Source organism: Pelophylax lessonae (assembly GCF_965119305.1).
Source record: "Pelophylax lessonae genome assembly, chromosome: 10".
Lineage (NCBI taxonomy): Eukaryota > Metazoa > Chordata > Amphibia > Anura > Ranidae > Pelophylax > Pelophylax lessonae.
The window spans coordinates 134,751,330-134,771,415 of NC_138777.1; the positions used below are offsets into that span (position 1 = coordinate 134,751,330).

The 20,086-nt window shown below is 42.1% G+C and overlaps 1 protein-coding gene across 10 annotated transcripts in view; it reads left to right on the forward strand.

The window, feature by feature from the left end:
• The window catches only part of NRXN2 (neurexin 2), a 2,537,771-nt gene that overhangs the window by 2,038,121 nt on the left and 479,564 nt on the right, over positions 1–20,086 (forward strand). For 6 of the 10 annotated variants that reach the window (XM_082270633.1, XM_082270627.1, XM_082270630.1 and 3 more), the window contains one exon: positions 12,875–12,964. The exons of the other annotated variants lie outside the window; for them this stretch is intronic. In XM_082270633.1, the coding sequence (XP_082126759.1) occupies positions 12,875–12,964 (90 nt within the window). The remainder of the gene's footprint in view (positions 1–12,874; positions 12,965–20,086) is intronic. 10 annotated transcript variants of the gene reach the window in all.

Sequence of the window (20,086 nt, forward strand, 5' to 3'; positions counted from 1 at the left end):
GGAACTGAGAGCGATCAGACTTTGTCTGATTCACTGGACCGAACAGCTCCGGGGCAGCCCGGTTCGGATCTGGTCGGGCAATGCCACGGCCGTGGCTTACGTCAATCACCAAGTGGGCACCAAGAGTGTCCTGGCGGCCATAGAAGTGGCCAGCATTCTTCGTTGGGCGGAACGATTTGTTCCAGCTCTCTCCGCGGTATTCATTCCGGGGGTGGAAAATTGGCAGGCAGATTATTTCAGCCATCAAATTCTGGATCAAGGGGTATGGTCTCTTCATCCAGAGGTATTTCACCAACTGTGCCTTCGTTGGGGCACCCCGGATGTGGATCTGTTGGCATCTCGGCTCAACAGGAAGGTGCGGAGGTTTGTGGCTCGCTCCCGCGATCCTCTAGCAGACGCCGCAGACGCGCTGGTCGCCCCGTGGGGGCAGTATCAGCTACTGTATGCCTTCCCTCCTCTCAAGTTGCTGTCGAAACTTCTTCGCAGGATAGAGGTAGAGGGAATTCCAGTCATCCTTGTGGCTCCGGATTGGCCCAGTCGGGCCTGGTATGCCGACCTAGTCAGGCTGATCGCGGACGTCCCTTGGCGACTTCCTCTCAGGGAGGATCTGCTGTCTCAGGGACCGATCTTCCATCCTGCTTTACGATCGCTGGCTTTAACAGCCTGGCTGTTGAGACCCAGGTGCTGAAGGACAAGGGTTTGTCAGCTTCAGTTATTCCTACTCTAATTAAAGCGAAGAAAGCGACTTCTAGAAAAGTCTATCATCGCACATGGAAGTCTTATATTGCGTGGTGTGAATCCCTTGGATTTCCTCCACGTGCCTATTCGGTGACCCGAATCTTGGCTTTTCTGCAACAGGGGGTTGAGCAGAAGCTGGCCTTGAGCACTATCAAGGGTCAGGTTTCAGTGTTAGCAATCTTATTTCAGAAGCCTTTGGCTGCTCATTCCTTGGTGCGGAATTTCATCCAGGGGGTGCGGCACCTGGCTCCGCCAGTGCACGCGTCCTTGCCGCCCTGGGATCTTAATTTGGTGTTGTCGGTTCTTCAGAAACCTCCCTTTGAAGATATTGGGGAGATTCCTTTGCTTACGTTATCCCAGAAGGTGGCCTTCTTGGTGGCCATCACTTCTGCACGCAGGGTGTCAGAACTGGCCGCATTATCCTGTCGTTCCCCATACCTGGTGGTTCATAGGGATAAGGTGGTTCTTCGTCCGAATCCATTCTTCCTTCCTAAAGTGGTTTCAGAGTTTCATCTGAATGAAGATATTGTGTTACCTTCCCTGTGTCCTAAGCCCAGTCACCCTCGGGAGTTTGCGTTACATTCCTTGGATGTGGTTCGGGCAATCAGAGTATACTTGAAAACTACGGACTCGTTTCGTTAAACGGATTCACTTTTTGTGATCACGGATGGCCCCAAAAAGGGGTTGCCTGCATCTGCCGCGACTATCTCCAGATGGATCAGACAGACGGTGGTACAGGCTTATTCTATTAAGGGTCGGAATCCTCCGTTCCCTGTTAAGGCGCACTCCACTCGGGCGCTTAGTGCTTCCTGGGCCTTCCACCATCAGGCATCAGTGGTTCAGGTTTGCAAGGCGGCTACCTGGTCGTCGGTTCATACCTTTACAAAATTTTATAAGGTTGATGTGATGGCATCGGCGGATGCCTCTTTTGGCCGCAAGGTTCTGCAGGCCACAATTTGAGGAGACCGTTGGTCTACCTCGAGGGTTTTTTTCTGTTGGGTTTTCAGTTGAGTCTCATCCTTTTGTCTGATGAGCCTTTAAGACTTCTAGTCGGCACCGGTTGGGCCTTCTGGATTTGAATTTTGATTTCTGTTATCCTACCCCTCATTTGTGGCACTGCTTTGGGACGTCCCAATTTGATATTAATTTAAAGAGGACTGCGTCTGTCAATGAGCGACAGAGAAAAATGGATTTTTGTAAGATCTTACCGTAAAATCCTTTTCTCTTAAGCTCATCGACAGACGCAGTACCCGCCCCTCTATTTTTGAGTTGGGTTGGGTTAAATTCTCTGACACTGCTTTGTGACATAACTGACATCCTGTAGCAGAGAGAGAGAGGATATACCCTCTGGGACTGCCCCTATGGTGTGGCCAGAACGTTTTCTTCTGCCTAGTTGCCTAGTGTCCTACTCCTGTAGAGGGCAGTATAACCCAATTTGATATTAATCAAAGAGGACTGCGTCTGTCAATGAGCTTAAGAGAAAAGGATTGTACGGTAAGATCTTACAAAAATCAATTTTTTGCGATTCGGCACTGCGTTATTTTAACGGACAATTGCGCGGTCGTGCGATGCTGTACCCAAATTAAATTTATGTATTTTTTCCCCCCACAAATAGAGCTTTCTTTTGGTGGTAATTGATCACCTGTGCTTTTTTTTACTTTTTGCGCTATAAACAAAAAAAAAAGCGACAATTTAGAAAAAAATTGCTTTTTTTTACTTTTTGCGCTATAAACAAAAAAAAAGCGACAATTTAGAAAAATATTTTTCAAATTTTTTTATATGAAATCCCCCCCCCAAAAAAATTTAAAAATCTAAATGTTTTAACATTTCAGGCCAATTTGTTTTCTGCTACATAGGTTTGGTAAAAAAAATCGCAATAAGCGTATTTTGATTGGTTTGCGCAAAAGTTATCACAGCTACTAACTACGGAAAATTTATGTAATTTTTATTGTTTTTTTTTAACTAGTAATGGCGGCGATCTGGCGCCAATCTGCAAATTTTTTTGCGGGACTGCGACATTGTGACAGACAGATCGGACCCCTAACTGACATTTTTGACACTTTTGGGGGTACCAGTGACATTACTACAGTAATCAGTGCTATAAATATGCACTGTTACTGTAATAATGACACTGGCAGGGAAGGGGTTAACTTTATTGGGGATCAAGTGGTTAATATATGCCTGGTGCTTACTGACGTGTGTGGTGGGAGGGGACTGTGTGACACAGGCACAGATCGTAGGTTCAGCTATGCTGAATCCTGTAATCTGTGACTGTCTTTCACATAGGAGATCCGCCCGCTTTGTTTATACAAGCGGGCGGATCTCCTCACTCGATTCCGACGATCGGGGAAGAACGGTGGTGATCACCGTCTCTCCTCCCCTGGCCCGACTCCCGCTGTGTCTGAATACAGCGGGAGCGAGCCTCCGGCTCACAAGGGGAGGAGTCCAGCGACGTAGGCCTACGTCGCTGGACGATAACGAGCCACTTTGCCGCAGTACGCTCAATGTGAGCGGTCGGCAAGTGGTTAAGGATAGTCTACAGACGGGTATTGTGCCAGTTGATTGGAAAAATGCCAACGTGGTACCAATATTTGAAAAAGAGCCGAGATATATCCCAGGTAACTATAGGCCGGTCAGCCTAACATCAGTAGTCTGCAAGATTTTGGAAGGGATGTTAAGGGACCATATACAAGACTTTAGTAATGAAAACGGTATTATTAGTAGTAATCAGCATGGATTCATGAAAAATTGTTCTTGCCAAACCAATTAACCTTCTATGATGAAGTGAACTGCCACCTAGATAAAGGTAAGCCTGTGGATGTGGTGTATCTGGACTTTGCAAAGGCGTTTGACACCGTTCCCCACAAACGCTTACTGTACAAACTAAGGAATGTAGGTATGGACCATAGGGTGAGTACTTGGATAGAGAACTGGCTCCAGGGGAGAGTACAGAGGGTTGTGATTAATGGGGAGTACTCGGATTGGGCGGGTGTGGAAAGTGGGGTCCCCCAAGGTTCTGTTCTGGGACCAATCCTGTTTAATTTATTCATAAATGATCTAGAGGAGGGGATATCTAGTACAATCTCAGTATTTGCAGATGATTCTAAACTAAGCATGCCAATATCTTCTATGCAGGATGTGGAAATCTTTCAAGCGGACCTGAACAAAATAATGGGGTGGGCAACTACATGGCAGATGAGGTTTAATGTTGAAAAATGTAAAGTAATGCACTTGGGTGTCCGAAACACGAAAGCAAGCTACTCACTAGGGGGTAAACCTCTGGGTGAATCTAAGATGGAAAAAGGCCTGGGGGTCCTAGTGGACAACAGGCTTGGCAGTGGCATGCAATGCCAAGCCGCTGCAAGCAAAGCCAAAAGAATACTGGCATGTATAAAAAGGGGATTCACTCCAGAAATAAAGAGATCATTCTCCCACTCTACAAGACTCTGGTCCGGCCACATCTGGAGTATGCTGTCCAGTTCTGGGCACCGGTCCTCAGGAAGGATGTGCTGGAACTGGAGAGAGTCCAGAGAAGGGCAACAATTAGGGGAATGGAGGGCATCGGCTATGAAGGAAAGACTACAAGCATTGAACTTATTCTCTCTGGAGAAGAGACGCTTGAGGGGGGATATGATATCAATGTACAAATACTGTACTGGTGAGGACCCTAGCATAAGGAACAAACTTTTTAGAGAAAGGGAATACAAGACACGTGGCCACTCATTAAAACTAGAGGAAAAATGGATTAACCTTAAAATACGTAAGGGGTTCTTCACTGTCAGAGCAGTAAGGATGTGGAATTCGCTTCCACAAGCAATTGTATCAGCAGGGGGCATCGATAGTTTCAAAAAACTATTAGATGGGCACCTTAAAGACCACAGCATACAGGGGTATACAATGTACTAACACACACACACATCATAGGTTGAACTGGATGGACTGATGTATTTTTTCAACCTCACAAACTATGTAACTATGTAACATGGTTTCCTATGGGACATGTTCACATCCATGCTTTTTTCAGCTGCTGTATTTTTGGAAAGGGTCAGGGATTTTTTTAAATGCAAAACAGTGCTTTTTTTGGTTCCATAGATTTAAATGGAGAAGCTACAGAAAAGCATGTAGTATATTTTTGCTGTGATTTTGCCACATCTTGCATTTTTAATCTGCCCAAGAACAAATTGGCCAAGAAAAAAAAAAAACATAAAAAATGCAAATCATGGTAAAATTACGTGTGCAAAAATGCGAAATGCACTGTAGAATGTACCAATCGTAAACTACAAAGATGTTTAACCGAGCCTTAACCTCCCTAGCAGTCTGATTATGTCAGGATTTCTGCGTTAAAAGTGGTACATTGTTTTGCATGGAAATCTGTTGTTTTATATTTTAAATACCCCCCGTCGTCCTCCCCCGCTGTCCTCCCCCGCCATCCTCCCGCTGTGTGCTCAGCCGAAGCCGCCACCTGTCTTCCGGCTCCCTTCCCTGCGAGCGTTGCGACACAGAGGAGGTGGAACCGGCGGCAATTTAAAAAATGACATGATGCAAAGTTGTGATCGTAACGGATTACACTGTATCATACCATTTCACCACAGGATTTCACCTGGTGGCTTGCCTGTGCTTTTCCAGTTCGTGGGAAAATTCGTCATCAGGTACGGAAAGTGACAACCGTGACGATTGTGATGTCTCTTTCTGCCACATAGCTCCGTTGGAAATTCTGAAGAATTATTTGATATACATGCCAAATTCCACAAGCTATGTGCCAGAAAGAGACATCAGAATCATCGCTGTCATCACTTTCCATACCTGATGACGATTCTTCCCACGATTTGCTATCGCTCAGTTCTTCAAGTAACTCAGTTTCGCTGTCACTGTTTTCCAGTTCGTCTAAAAGCACTTTTGCGCAAAAAGAATGCTTTTTGGACGCCATGGTCTTTCTTTATTTTCCAGGCACAAAGCACTGGAAAAGCACAGGCAGGGTACTGGAAAAGTCACCAGGTGCAGTCCTGGGGTGAAATGACACTTTTGAATTTGTGATGGTTCCACCCCCCTGCGTTGCAACGCTCGCAGGGAAAGGAACCGGAAGGCAAGTGCTGGCATCGGCCATGCACAGAGTGGGAAGAGAGTGTGAGGACGACAGGGAGGACGGCGGGGATTGCAGGGAAGGTGAGTAACATTCTGGGGTAATCCCGAGTGTGGCTCGGGGTTACTGCTTTTGGTACTGAAAGTTAACACTGAGCCACACTCGGGAATACCGCCAGGGAGGTTAAACTGGAGCACAGAGAATCTGCCGCAGCTATGCATATAGTACTAGACAATCAGCTACTAGGTGTTATTGTCAAAGCTGCATTGAGCAGCTGATTGGTTACTATGAACAACTGCACCAGATTCTCTTCAGACAAAACAGACTTGTCCAAAGATATAGAAATGAATTTGCCAAATATCACAGAAAAAAATTACTTTTTTTAAATTTTTGATATAGTAAGAAGGGTTAGGACCCCAATCAATTTTTTTTTTTTGCCATCTGTGTCCCATTCGGGACATTTTCCCTCTGGTAGTATTCTGACATCGAGTCAAAATGTGGAATTTTCTTTCCCTTTCATCCTCAATAATAAGGAGAAACAGTAGAAATAGAGAAAGTGAATCTCTCTAATGGTCACAAACAGCAATAAACTGAGAGGTGTTCTAATCTACAGAATCTCACAAAAGTGAGCACACCCCTCACATTTTTGTAAATATTTTATTAATTTATTATTATTATTATTATTATAAAGCTCCAAGCCCTCCAAAATGGAGCTTTGGAACTTAATCATGTGACCTTTTGGAATATACAAAAGCCCTACCACTCATTCCCCCAACTAGCTCTCATGAAGGGGGAACACCCTGAAATTCGTAAGCAGTTTTTTTGAGGTCTACATCCTTCCACGGCCTGCGGCAGCTGAGGATGCCCAGTGGAGACCCCTGGTGGTCCCTCATTGCTTATTGCTCGTGTTTCATAATCTGTTTGGGAGTATAATGTGTATACATGTCTATTACAATAAATTGTTTTAAAGATAATGCACTAGGCTGGTGCGCCCTCTGTCCATTTCTCTTTTCCAGTGGTTGTACAGTGAGTCTGATTAGTGAAGACCCGACTGGTCACCCTGTGCCCCTAATAGAAACAGGGTAACTTACACATAAGAGGGCCGGGGAAGCTGGACAAGGAGTTTCCCAACCTCTCTAAGGTAATCTAGGTTCCACAAGCCCCCCACCCAAAGTGACTCATGTCACAGCAACCAGGTGAGGAGTGCAAAGACAAGTGTGTCTTGCCTACAGTCAAGCATAGTGGTGGGAGTGTCATGGTCTGGGGCTGCATGAGTGCTGCTGGCACTGGGGAGCTACAGTTCATTTAGGGAACCATGAATGCCAACATGTACTGTGACATACTGAAGCAGAGCATGATCCCCTCTCTTCAGAGACAGCACCGCAGGGCAGTATTCCAACATAATAACGACCCCCAAACACACCTCAAAGACGACCACTGCCTTGCTAAAGAAGCTGAGGGTAAAGGTGATTGCCTTGTCAAGCATGTCTCCAGACCTAAACCCTATTCAGCTTGTGTGGGGCATCCTCAACTGGAAGGTGGAGGAGCGCAAAGTCTCTAACATCCACCAGCTCTGTGATGTCGTCATGGAAGGGGACTTCAGTGGCAACCTGTGAAGCTCTGGAGAACTCCATGCCCAAGAGGGTTAAGGCAGTGTCAGAAAATAATGGTGGCCACACAAAATTTTGACACTTTGGGCCCAATTTGGACATTTTAACTTAGGGGTGTACTCACTTTTCTTGCCAGCGGTTTAGACATTAATGGCTGCGTGTTGAGTTATTTTGAGAGACAGCAAATTTACACTGTCATACAAGTACACTCACTACTATACATTTTAGCAAAGTGTAATTTCTTCAGTGTTGTCACATGAAAAGATATAATAAAATATTTACAAAAATGTGAGGGGTGTACTCACTTTTGTGAGATACTGTATCTCTGCTGTATCCATCCCAGTGGATATGATGTCATAAAATAAAATACCGATTGGTTTCATGAGATAAATACCACAAATTTCGATGAAATAACACATGCCTTTTTTCTGAGCTTTTTTTTTGTGAATGACAGAAAGAAGGGCTTTTATGGGTGTTTCTGATATAAAAAGTAAAAGGGAAACTATCCTGGTGAGAAGCCATACAGGACAATTAGTGGACAGGCTTACCTTTATATGGATATAGCACTAAAGCAAGGCAGGAGTGTAGCCATTATGTCAGAAATGTCTTGAAATAGGGGCCAAGACTAACTTGTGACTAGGAGAGTGGTGAATGGGGCAACAACATGTTTAGGGCCAGATTAGAGGGGACCTCTTATACACAGAGTTGGTTTACATTCTGTATGGCATTAAAAAATGTAAAAAAAAATGCATAACACACACATGCTCAGTCAGAACGCTGTATGTGCGATTTGCTTGAGCTGCCAAAATGTGTTTTTTAAAAATGATGCCATATACTGTACTAGTCCAGAGTGAAAACATTTACAGATGAAGGCCAGCAAAATATTGCTTCCAAAGATACATTTAAATAGATTTAATAAAATGTTATTACTATATATTATATATTATTTACCTATTTTTTTTTTTTATTATTATGTTATTATTTTTAGGGAGACCCTTCTTTCGAGGGGGCCCAGGGCCATTGAACCTTTTGCCCCCTTATAAATCAAGTGCTGAACAAATGTATAGACAGTGGGAGTGTGTGGCTGCATTCTGGCCTGTTTGGCTATAAAGGCAGATACTGTAACCTGACTAGGCAGACCATAGTGATGAAAACAGACTTGACAGTACAAATGATCCAAAAATTGGACTACAGATCGTCCTTTTTTTTTTGCACTTGCATATCGAACATAAAGAGTTTACTAAAGTTACAAAAATTTTTGTACAACGAAATAAAAAATCGGAAATTATGTCATGTGTTGTAGTGTATTTGTATTGTATTTTCGTATGTACTGATTAAACGAAAATTGTACGATCTGGTATCATACGAGAAAAAATTTGTGCTGGTCCGATTGGACAATATCAGATGAACTGTCTTGATGGGCTCTCGAAAGCGCTGTACTAATGATCCGATTATCGTATGATCGCGGAAAAGTGGTACAGTATTTTTAGTCCAATTTTTGGATTGTGAGTACAGGCCTTTATAGGATGGAGTAGTCCAGTTAGCCTGGAGCTAGACAATCGATTAAAAGACTGATTCTGGGTGTAACCAAACTAAGGGATGTTGTAATTTCCTTTTGTGTCCTGTGCAATACTGAAACTCTGTGTGGGAAATCTGATGCAAAAGGACTTTTGTCTTGAATACAAGTGGGTGTCAAAGCCCTTAAATGTAAGTTTGCCAAGAAGACTTACCCTGGATGATAATCTTTACTGTATGTGTGTGTGTGTGTGTGTATATACAGTATCTCACTAAAGTGAGTACATCCCTCACATTTTTGTAAATATTTTATTATATCTTTTCATGTGACAACAATGAAAAAAATGACACTTTGCTACAATGTAAAGTAGTTAGTGTACAGCTTGTATAACAGTATACATTTGCTGTCCCCTCAAATTAACTCAACCCACAGCCAATAATGTCTAAACCACTGGCAACAAAAGTGAGTACACCCCTAAGGGACAATGTCCAAATTGGGCCCAAAGTGTCAATATTTTGTTTGGCTGCCATTTTTTTCATGCACTGCCTTAACCCTCTTGGGCATGGAGTTTACCAGAGCTTCACAGGTTGCCACTGGAGTCCTCTTCCACTCCTCCATGACAACATCATGGAGCTGGTGGATGTTAGAGACCTTGCGCTCCTCCATTTTCTGTTTGAGGATGCCCCACATATGCTCAATAAGGTTTAGGTCTGGAGACATGCTTGGCCAGTCCATCACCTTTACCCTCAGCTTCTTTAGAAAGGCAGTAGTGGTCTTGGAGGTGTGTTTGGGGTCGTTATCATGTTGGAATACTGCCCTGTGGCCTAGTTTCCAAAGGGGGGGGGGGGGGGATCATGCAGTATGTCACAGTACATGTTGGCACTCTTGCAGCCCCAGACCATGAAACTCCCACCACCAAGTAGGGATGATCGAACTTTTGAAAAGTTCGGTTCGGCCAGAACATCCGAACTTCCCGAAAGTTCAGCCCGGATTTCAGAACCCCATTGAAATCAATGGGACCCGAACTTCGGTAATCAAAAAACACCATTTTTAAGCCCTAAAACCCAATAAATGCCCCTAAAAAGTGCCTAGGGTTCTGGGTCATGCCCCATTAACTATTAATCACACAAAAAAAAAGTTCTTAAAAATTGTCATTTTTGATAAAAAAAACAATTATTGGAAAAAAAAAAAAAAAAGAGAGAGATTTTTTGATTTTGACTTTGGATTTAGTATCTGGGGGGTCTAAAAAATGTACATGTGAAGTCTCAGCTCTGTAGCATGTCCAGAACCATGAAAAAAAAGATAATTTTTCAGTAGAACAGGGATGTGGGACCCTCCTTTAACACCTATATGATCTTTTTTTCTGGTTCTGGACATGCTACAGAGCTGAAACTTCACAGGTACACCTTTTAGACCCCCCAGACACAAAATCACACAAAAAAACTTCTTAAAAATTGTCATTTTTGATAAAAAAGCCAATTATTGAAAAATTAAAAAAAAAAAAAAAAAAAGAGATTTTTTTATTTTTACTTTGGATTTAGTATCTGGGGGGGGGGTCTAAAAAGTGTACATGTGAAGTTTCAGCTCTGTAGCATGTCCAGAACCATAAAAAAAAGATTGTTTGTATTAGAAAACTTTCAGCACAGGAGGTTGGCTTCGCTGCTGTAACACCTTGCCGGTTTAATAGCAGGCATTTTTTTGGGTTCTTTGCAGTCAGGAAAAACATCTGAACTTGTGTATAGTGGTATATATACACACATAATTATATGTATATAGACACCTAGCCATATATAGGTGTGATAGTAGCAGAAATATATTACTGTAAATGATTTAATTAGCTCAAGCATTTATTTCTGCTACTATCACACCTATATATGTCTAGGGGTATATATACAGACATATATGTGTATATATACCCCCTATACACATGTTCAGATGTCATGTCTGACATCAAACATGTCCTCAAAAAAGCACTGGCAGTGGCAGCCCCTGCAGCATAAAAAATGCTTGGCTGGTGAGAAGCCATATTCCAGTTCCGAAGCAACTCAGAGAAATGATCATTTCTCTATAGCGGTCACCCTGCTATGGAAGGGTTTTGTCACCCTGCCATAGCAGTCACTGCCAGTTAACCCTACACTACACTACGGTCCCCTTACACTTAACACTTTCCCTACAGAAACTAAATTTTTGAAGCTAACTAAAGTGTAAAGGAGCACTCTAACTACACTAGATATCCCTTTCCTCACACTAATAAATAGCTAAATGACACTTTTAAAGTAAAATTAACAGAACTGCTTCCACTCTCTTCCATGTCCAGTATAATAATGCTAGGAATATGGCGGGGGCGATCTTATATACTGGGGGGCGTATTCACTAATGATTGGTCTAGGGACCCCCTAGTCACTCCAATCACATTCCTAGCATTCTCCTGCCCCCTCAATTGGCTTTTGCTAATGGTTCTGGTCCAATCACGGGCTTTTAAAGCCCATTTCCTGAAGCATTGCATTTTGGTCGGTTCTGGTTGCCGAATTCCGAACTTTTTGGGCAAAAAGTTCTAAATTCGGCCGAACCTCGAACACCCAATGTTCGGGCCGAACCGATGGTCGACCCGAACCGTTCGATCATCCCTACCACCAAGCTTGACTCTGGGCAAGACACACTTCTTTTTGTATTCCTCACCTGGTTGGCACGACAAATGCTTGACACGATCTGAACCAAATAAGTTTGTCTTGGTCTCATCAGACCACAGGACATGGTTCCATTAATCCATGTCCTTAGTCTGCTTGTCTTTAGCAATGTGTTTGTGCGCTCTCTTGTGCATCATCTTTAGAAGAGGCTTCCTTCTGGGACAACAGCCATGCAGACCAATTTGATGCAGTGTGCAGCGTATGGTCTGAGCACTGACAAGCTGACCCCCCACCTCTTCAACCTCTGCAGCAATGCTGGCAGCATTCACACATCTATTTCCCAAAGACAACCTCTGGATATGAAGCTGAGCATGTGCACTCAACTTTTTTGGTCGACCATGGCGAGTCCTGTTCTGAGTGGAACCTGTCCTGTTAAACCTCTGTACAGTCTTGGCCACCTTGCTGCAGCTCAATTTCTGGGTTTTGGCAATCTTATAGCCTAGGCCATCTTTATGTAGAGCAAAAATTATTTTTTTTGATCCTCTGAGTTCTTTGCCATGAGGTGCTATGTTGAACTTTCGGTGACCAGTATGAGAGAGTGAGAGCGATAACACCAAATTTAACACACCTGCTCCCCATTCACACCTAAAACCTTGTAACACTGAGTCACATGACACCAGGGAGGGAAAATGGCTAATTGGGCCCAATTTGGATATTTTCACTTAGGGGTGTACTCACTTTTGCTGCCAGCGGTTTAGACATTATTGGCTGTGGGTTGAGTTAATTTTGATGGGATCTGGTGATTTTTGATTGAGCTAAGAAGCAGTGTGTTAATTAAATAAATATATTTATTGTATTTGAAGTACTGTTGATTAGTTATTTATTGCAGGTACTTTTATAGTGCTGACAATTCAGTTCTTCGCATATTGATCATTACATCATATACTGTAAGTCCCTACTTCACATGCATACATACACACACCAGGGCAGCAGATTTGAACTAGCGGACTGTAAGGAGCCTTTATCTTTTATTTATATGTGTTCTTTATTAATTAAAGGGGATATTGCGTACTTCATGATGAACTATATTATTTGCATGTACAGCTGATTTCCCATTTCTTGCAATCCATTTCAAAATTATTTTATTGGTGTGTTAGTAAAGGGGGCATGTTTGGACTAATCTATTTAAATCTCTCTTAACCAGTTGTTAACCTCTGTAAATGTTCCATTAACTGTTAACTTCTAACCTTTCACCTTTCAGATTCTAATTCCTCTAATGTTGTTTTATTAAAACTTTATAAAGGGAACCCAGATAGTGAAAGACTGGCACTTGCCCGTCAGCGCATCCCCTACCGCCTGGGTCGTGTTGTAGACGAGTGGCTGCTAGACAAAGGTAATTTCTATGGGGACTGGGAAGTTAGCTTAAAATGGCAAAAGTGAGAAGGTGAAGAGAATTCTTGAAAGTAACACTCACTACATATAGCGGTCACTTAATTTTGTTTATGAATGTCCCATTTTACTCCAGTTTTTATTTTTTCATGCTACTTGCATCACAGATGATTTTAGAGTTATACATGATTTATAGTATGTAGAAAAGGATTTCTAAAGGCAGTTGGAAGAGATATAGCTTTGAGTTCATACTTAAGGACCTAAATTATTTTGTTATAAAAAAGATTCCTTGTTCTAGGGTCTATATGTTGCACTCCTACCACTTTGCACTTTTTCATAATTTTTTATAAAAATATTAAATACAAATTTCAAATCCACTACAAGAAATGACTACTAAAAGACATAAACACGTTTAAGGCAAAGAATTGATGAGTTGCCCCCTGTATCCTTCAAAAAAACTTTAGGGGCTATTGAAAATGTTTTTTTTTTTGCATTGTTCAACAAGAACAAGACAATAAATCACATTTTCTTTAGAGTTTCCACTGGTAAAACATTTGTGATGTCTTGTAAGATGTTAATGTATATTAAAGGTAATGGATTATTTAGCATTTCTATAAGGAAAACTCATGAATTAGGATTGTTTTTCTAGAACAGGTAAACATGAGATATGTTCCCTTAGGTTAGGTTACATTTCAAGCAGATACTGTATAGTTATTTACATATCACCCCACCCCAACTCAATTTGTTTAGCCTCTTGATTTAAATAATTTCATATTGTATTGTATCTGATTAACAGAAACTTTTTTGAGGAAAATAACTTTCACTGTGTTTAGGGCATTCATACTTTATATTTTTACAGGATTTAAAGTATTTGCAGTGATTTAGCATATAAAAAGAGATTGTACAGTTACACTACAATTCAAGGCAAGATGTTTAGGGGACCCTGCTTGTGGGAGCTGACAAGCTCAAAGGGAAGGGCAAGTAATTCAAATGAGAATAACTGTAGGAATGAGAAGGGGATATCTAGACAGCTTGAGGTAGAGCATTACATGGGATGGTAGAGGCTCTGTAGTCCTAGAGGCAAAATGGGAGAAGGTGACGAGGAAGCTAGAGAGCATGAATAGCATGAGTATCAAAGAGGATGGTTTGGGTGATATTTTGAGACAAGATTGGTGATGTAGCTGGTGGTAGAGTTGTGGATGGTTAAAAAAGCAATGTTTTGTCATTTGTTTTTTTACATGTTTATGAATGAAGGAAGTAGAATACATTTATATATATAAATTGAAACCATTGCTTATAAGAAAACCTTTACGTTGGACCAGGCAAAATAACAGGTTGGCCTAGTAACGAGCCCTGCAAGGGCTTTCTCAAGCTCACCGACCACAGCAATCTACCGCTGCAGCACTGAAAATTTGATCAAGACTATTTGTTCTTACAGACATGCCTACATAAGGATATTCAAGCCTGTTGATTTACAACTACATTAATGAGTGCAACACTGTAAGAAGCTATAAAACTGCCATATGTTCCCCCATACACTATGAGGAAATTAAGTGATTCATGCTGTCATGTAGATTAGGTAATTTGTCTAGCCCAAGAAAAATACAAGTTTGCCATAAAGAACAAAGGTTGGAGAAACTTGTTACTACCATCACAAGAAAAGCAACTGGATCCTAAAGGAGCAGAGAATAATGTTTTGGGGAGGATTATTGCCAATTATCTTCAGACATCCCTCCCTCCCCACTACAATCCATCCCTCTACAATATTTCCACTAATTTTACTGGCTCTATGAAAATGTTAAAGTGTTTGTTACGCTAAAAAAAAAAAAAGAAAAAATGGATCCTGTTCCTTCAAAGAACGAACAACAGCACGGTGCTTGTGCTGTGTCATTTGGGCCCTTGCATCATATAAAATACCTGGCTGATCCTGCCTGGTTCTGTCCTCCCCTGTAAACTGACAATGGTTTATCAAGGCTGCTGAGCCCTGACATTGTGTTCAGTTTACGTGCCTCCATCACCTGCAGCTCTCCTCTGTCCTCTCCCCCCTCCCCTCCTGCTCCATCCGCTCCCCAGCCCTCCCCTCCTGCTGCTACCTTAACTCAGTGTTCTTTCTACAATCCCCTTCTCTTATGGTAAATAATGTCCCTTGTGTATGGGTTTTCTTTTCATGGTGCCGCTCAGCGTTTACGTGACCGGCCGCCTCTCTCCTTCTCTCCTCTCCTACTCCTGGCTGACGTCAGTAGGGCATTCTCAGTCTCGCCCGCTGTAGCTGTCGGGTCGAGAGAGGTTGGCCGGTCCCATGAGTGCTGAGCGGCACTATAAAATAACGCATATAGCTGCTTATTTTTTAAAAAAACACATACACTGGGGGCAATATTTACTATACTGAACAAAATTATAAATGCAACACTTTTTGCCCCCATTTTTCATGAGCTGAACTCAAGGATCTAAAAAAAACAGGATGCATCCGTGAAGAGAACACCTCTCCAAAATGCCAGATGCCACCGAATCTGAGCATTTGCCCACTCAAGTCGGTTACGACTAAGAACTGCAGTCAGGTCGAGTCCCCGATGAGGATGATGAGCACGCAGATGAGCTTCCCTGAGACAGTTTCTGACAGTTTGTGCAGAAATTCTTTGTTATGTAAACCGATTGTTCCAGCAACTGCCTGGGTGGCTGGTCTCAGACGATCTTGGAGGTGAAGATGCTGGATGTGGAGGTCCTGGGCTGGTGTGGTTACACGTGGTCTGCGGTTGTGAGGCCGGTTGAATGTACTGCCAAATTCTCTGAAACGCCTTTGGAGACAGCTCATGGTATAGAAATTAACATTCAGTTCACGGGCAACAGCTCTGGTGGACATTCCTGCAGTCAGCATACCAATTTCACGCTCCCTCAAAACTTGCGACATGGCATTGTGCTGTGTGATAAAACTGCACATTTTAGAGTGGCCTTTTATTGTGGCCAGCCTAAGGCACACCTGTGCAATAATCATGCTCTCTAACCAGCATCTTGATATGCCACACCTGTGAGGTGGATGGATTATCTCAACAAAGAAGTGCTCACTAACACAGATTTAGACAGATTTGTGAACAATATCTGCGAGAAATAGGCCTTTTGTGTACATAGAAAAAAATCTTAGATCTTTGAGTTCAGCTCATGAAAAATGGGCACAAAAACAAAAGTGTTGCATCTATAATTTTGTTCAGTGTATAATAGAGGGGATTGTAGAAAGAACAATCAGTGGCTTAACAACCACTTTGAGAGTATCAAGGTAGGCTAAAGATTACAGAAAATAAAGGATAAATAAACTTGGTATTGTAGTTCCCAAGTGCATAATAAGAAATCACAGGGCCCCATAGCAAAAATGGCATAGTGCAATCCCTTTTTTTTTACCCCCTTATTGTTGGTGGTCAGAGGTGGGCACAGATTATCGTAAACCTTTTTTACCCTCTTAACATTAGTGGTCAGAGATGGACAGCCTCTACTGTATCTTTTTAAGGCATACAATTTGCAATTTTCTTTCCTTCAACCACGGCTATTGTATTCTGACAGTGGTAGGTTTCCCCACCATCAGAATACAATGATCACTGCTGCCGGCTATAGTCAGCAGCAGTAATCAAACAAAAAAAAAACCTGACATGCTGATTCTACTGAAATCGATCAAAAATATGACTTCAGTACAACAAGCCTGCCCATAGGTGGATTCAAATTCGTCCAGTTCCTGTTAAACTGGACACATTTTGATTGATCTTTGGCTGGCTTTAGGCTCATATGAATAACATTAGGACTAGTGGCCACTGCAAAGGACTTTTGTAAGTTTTAGTATAAAAACTAAGTAAGCACACCACACTATAAATGTGTTTTACAGGGTTGTATTAAGCTTTAAAGTGAAATTAAAATACAAATGAATATGTGTAAAATCATATGGTACACATAATGCATTTAAAAACAGTATTGGCACAAAATTTCCATGCAATGCTGACACTGCAGCGTGCGAGTGTGTAAATATTGTAATCTCTACAAAAACTTTTGCCATGTAGCCAAAACTAGAAGACAGTACTCAAAAGGAGTGCTGAAAAATCCATAGGCAAGATTGAAGCAAGAGCTCTGATGAAAAATAGGGGGCAGGAATGTGTCCAATCTACGATTCCTCTTTCTCAGAGATCTCCTGCAGTGGGCATTAAATGGAATACCAAACAAAATAAGTAACACACAATGCCTTCAAAAACACACATTTCACAGTAGTGCACTAGTGTGGATAAATCAAATTAAAATCTTGTGAAATAAATGAAAAACAAAAATGATATAAAAAGTGACCATATAAAATATTATATATAGAAAGTGTAAACTCAAGTCCGAATATGTGGTAAAGTGGGTATATCAAAAAGATCCAAACAGTACACTATAAATTCACCACCTAAGTGATCTGTGCCAATTCCACTCCCTATAGGAATGAAGCTCACCAGATGCTGTTGTCATTCACTCTTGTGTCTGGCAATTAACACATTGTTGCAGAGCCGGTACAGGGGGGGGGTTCAAAGGAACGGATGCCCTGGGCGGTACAATTTATTAGAGGGAGGGGGGCGCAGTAAAGTGTACTTCTAAAAGGTGTCTGGACTACTGTGCGTGTGATTGATACAGCTAGTAGCTGTAGCTGCACCTCCTGCAACAATGTGCTGAGTGCGCTCCTGCACTCGGCACAAACCTAGAGCAGACCAGCCTGTCATTTCGGATAGAGCCGACACTTCCCCCTCCCTAACAGAAAGGAGAGAGAGCTGCTTCTGCTCCTCCTCCCGCCCTCTCCTCCTGTGCTTGTGGGAAGATTGAACACCAGCAACAACCAGAAGAGGAAAGATGGAGTCTGATCCATCCCATCCCATCCATCCACTCCATCCCTTCTCTCTTCTGCTTCCCAGTGAGTACTCTGATGTAAGGGGACCCCTTCCTTCCTTCCTCCATCTCTCTCCATTCCTTTATTCATTCCTTCCTCCCTCTCTCTATATTTCTTTCTGGCTGATGGAAGGAGGTTATTTACCAGTTATATTTAATTTCTGCAATATGTAGCATGAGGGGCTTAATGTATTGCTGCTAGTCACTGTTACATCAGTAACACTGACACTAGTGCCACTAATGCAGCACAAAGGGGTTAATTAACCACTTGCCGACCGCCGCAAGTACATATACTGCGGCAGTCAGCCCCGGCCAGGCAAAGTGACGTATATATAGGTCACTAGCCTGTCACTGGCTTGTGAGCCAATAGCCCTGGCTTGTTCCCTAACAAGTCAGTGCGTGTGACCGGCGGACCCGATGTCGCGATCGTTGGCCGGGAAGGGAGAAAGGCAGGCGGCTAATGTAAACAAGCCGCCTGTCATTCTCCCCTGTGTCCCATCACAGTTAGAAACACGCCCCTAGGACACACTTAACCCCTCCCTCTCCAATACAGTTAACCCCTTCCCTGCCAGTGTCATTTTTACAGTAACAGTGCATATGTATAGCACTGATTACTGCAGTAATGTCACTGGTAACCCCAAAAGTGTCAAAAATGTCAGTCAAGAGTCCGATCTGTCCGCTGCAATGTCGCAGTCCCGCAAAAAAAATCGCAGATCGCCGCCATTACGCGTTAAAAAAAAACCCACCAAAAATGACAAAAATCTTTCCCTTTGTTAGTAAACGCGATAACTTTTGCGCAAACCAATCAAAATACGCTTTTTGCGATTTTTTTTTTTTACCAAACATATGTAGCATAAAACAAATTGGCCAAAAATGTTAAAAAATTTTGATTTCTAAATTTTTTTTGGGAATTTCATATAAAAAAATTTTTTTTGTTTATAGCGTATGATCAAAAAATCACACAGGTGATCAAATACCACCAAAAGAAAGCTCTGTTTGTGGGAAAAAAAGGACGTCAAATTCATTTAGGTACAGTGTCGCACGACCGCGCAATTGTCTATTAAATTCACGCAGTAAAAAATCGCAAAAAAAACCCTGGTCAGGAAGGGGGTAAAATCTTCCGGGGCTTAAGTGGTTAACTGCCACTATTCACTAATGTATCAGTGACCAGCGCAATACATTAACCCTCTCATGCTGCATATTACAAATTGAGTCAAACACCAGTGATAAACACAAAGTTCCAATGTGCTAATAAAGGTTCTTTGGTAACACCCGCCCATCTGGCACCTTCAATTGAGTGTTCCTGTGACAGTCACCTCCACCATAGATAAAGTGCTCGCACCAGATTGCACGGACTTCACGCACCAGTAGCGCGGTGACATCAGCACATCACTCCATCAGCTGACGTCACCGTGCTTCTCAAATCCCGGAAGGACAGGAAGCTGCAATTAGCCAGCTGGCTTGTTTTGATCCTAATGCGATTACATGTTCTTCTTGCTGTAAGTGCAATATTGTATACCTTGAATAAAGTTTTTAAATATTTTTACACTACGGCGAGCAAGACTTTTGTATTTTGGGGACCATCTGTGATATATGTTTCCTGGGTCCACTTGCCATAAGACCTTCCTGGGACAGCTAACCACTTCTATACCTGGCCTATTTTGGCACTCCTCACCTACATGTAAAAATCATAATTTTTGTTTGCTAGAAAAATACTCAGAACCCCCAAACATTATATATATAATTTTATTAGAAACCCTAGGGAATAAAATGGCGGTCATTGCAACTATTTTATGTCACACAGTATTTGCGCAGCAATTTTTCAAATGTGTTTTTTTTTTTTTTAATAACAGTTTCATGAATAAAAAAACACTAAAGTTAGTCTAATTTTTTTGTATAATGTGAAAGATAATGTTACACCAAGTAAACAGATACTTGACATATCATGCTTTAAAATTGCGCACACTCGTGGAATGGCGCCAAATTTCAGTACTTAAAAATCTCCATACGTGACGCTTTAAAATTTTTTACAGGTTACCAGTTTAGAGTTACAGAGGAGGTCTTGGGCTAGAATTGTTGCTGTCGCTCTAACATTCACGACGATGCCTCACGTGGGGCTTGAGCAGTGTTTACATATGTGGGCGCAATGAATGTATGTACGTAAGCTTCTGCATGCAAGCATGCGGGGACGGGACGCTTTAAAGATTTTTTTTTATTGTTTATTTTATTGCTATAT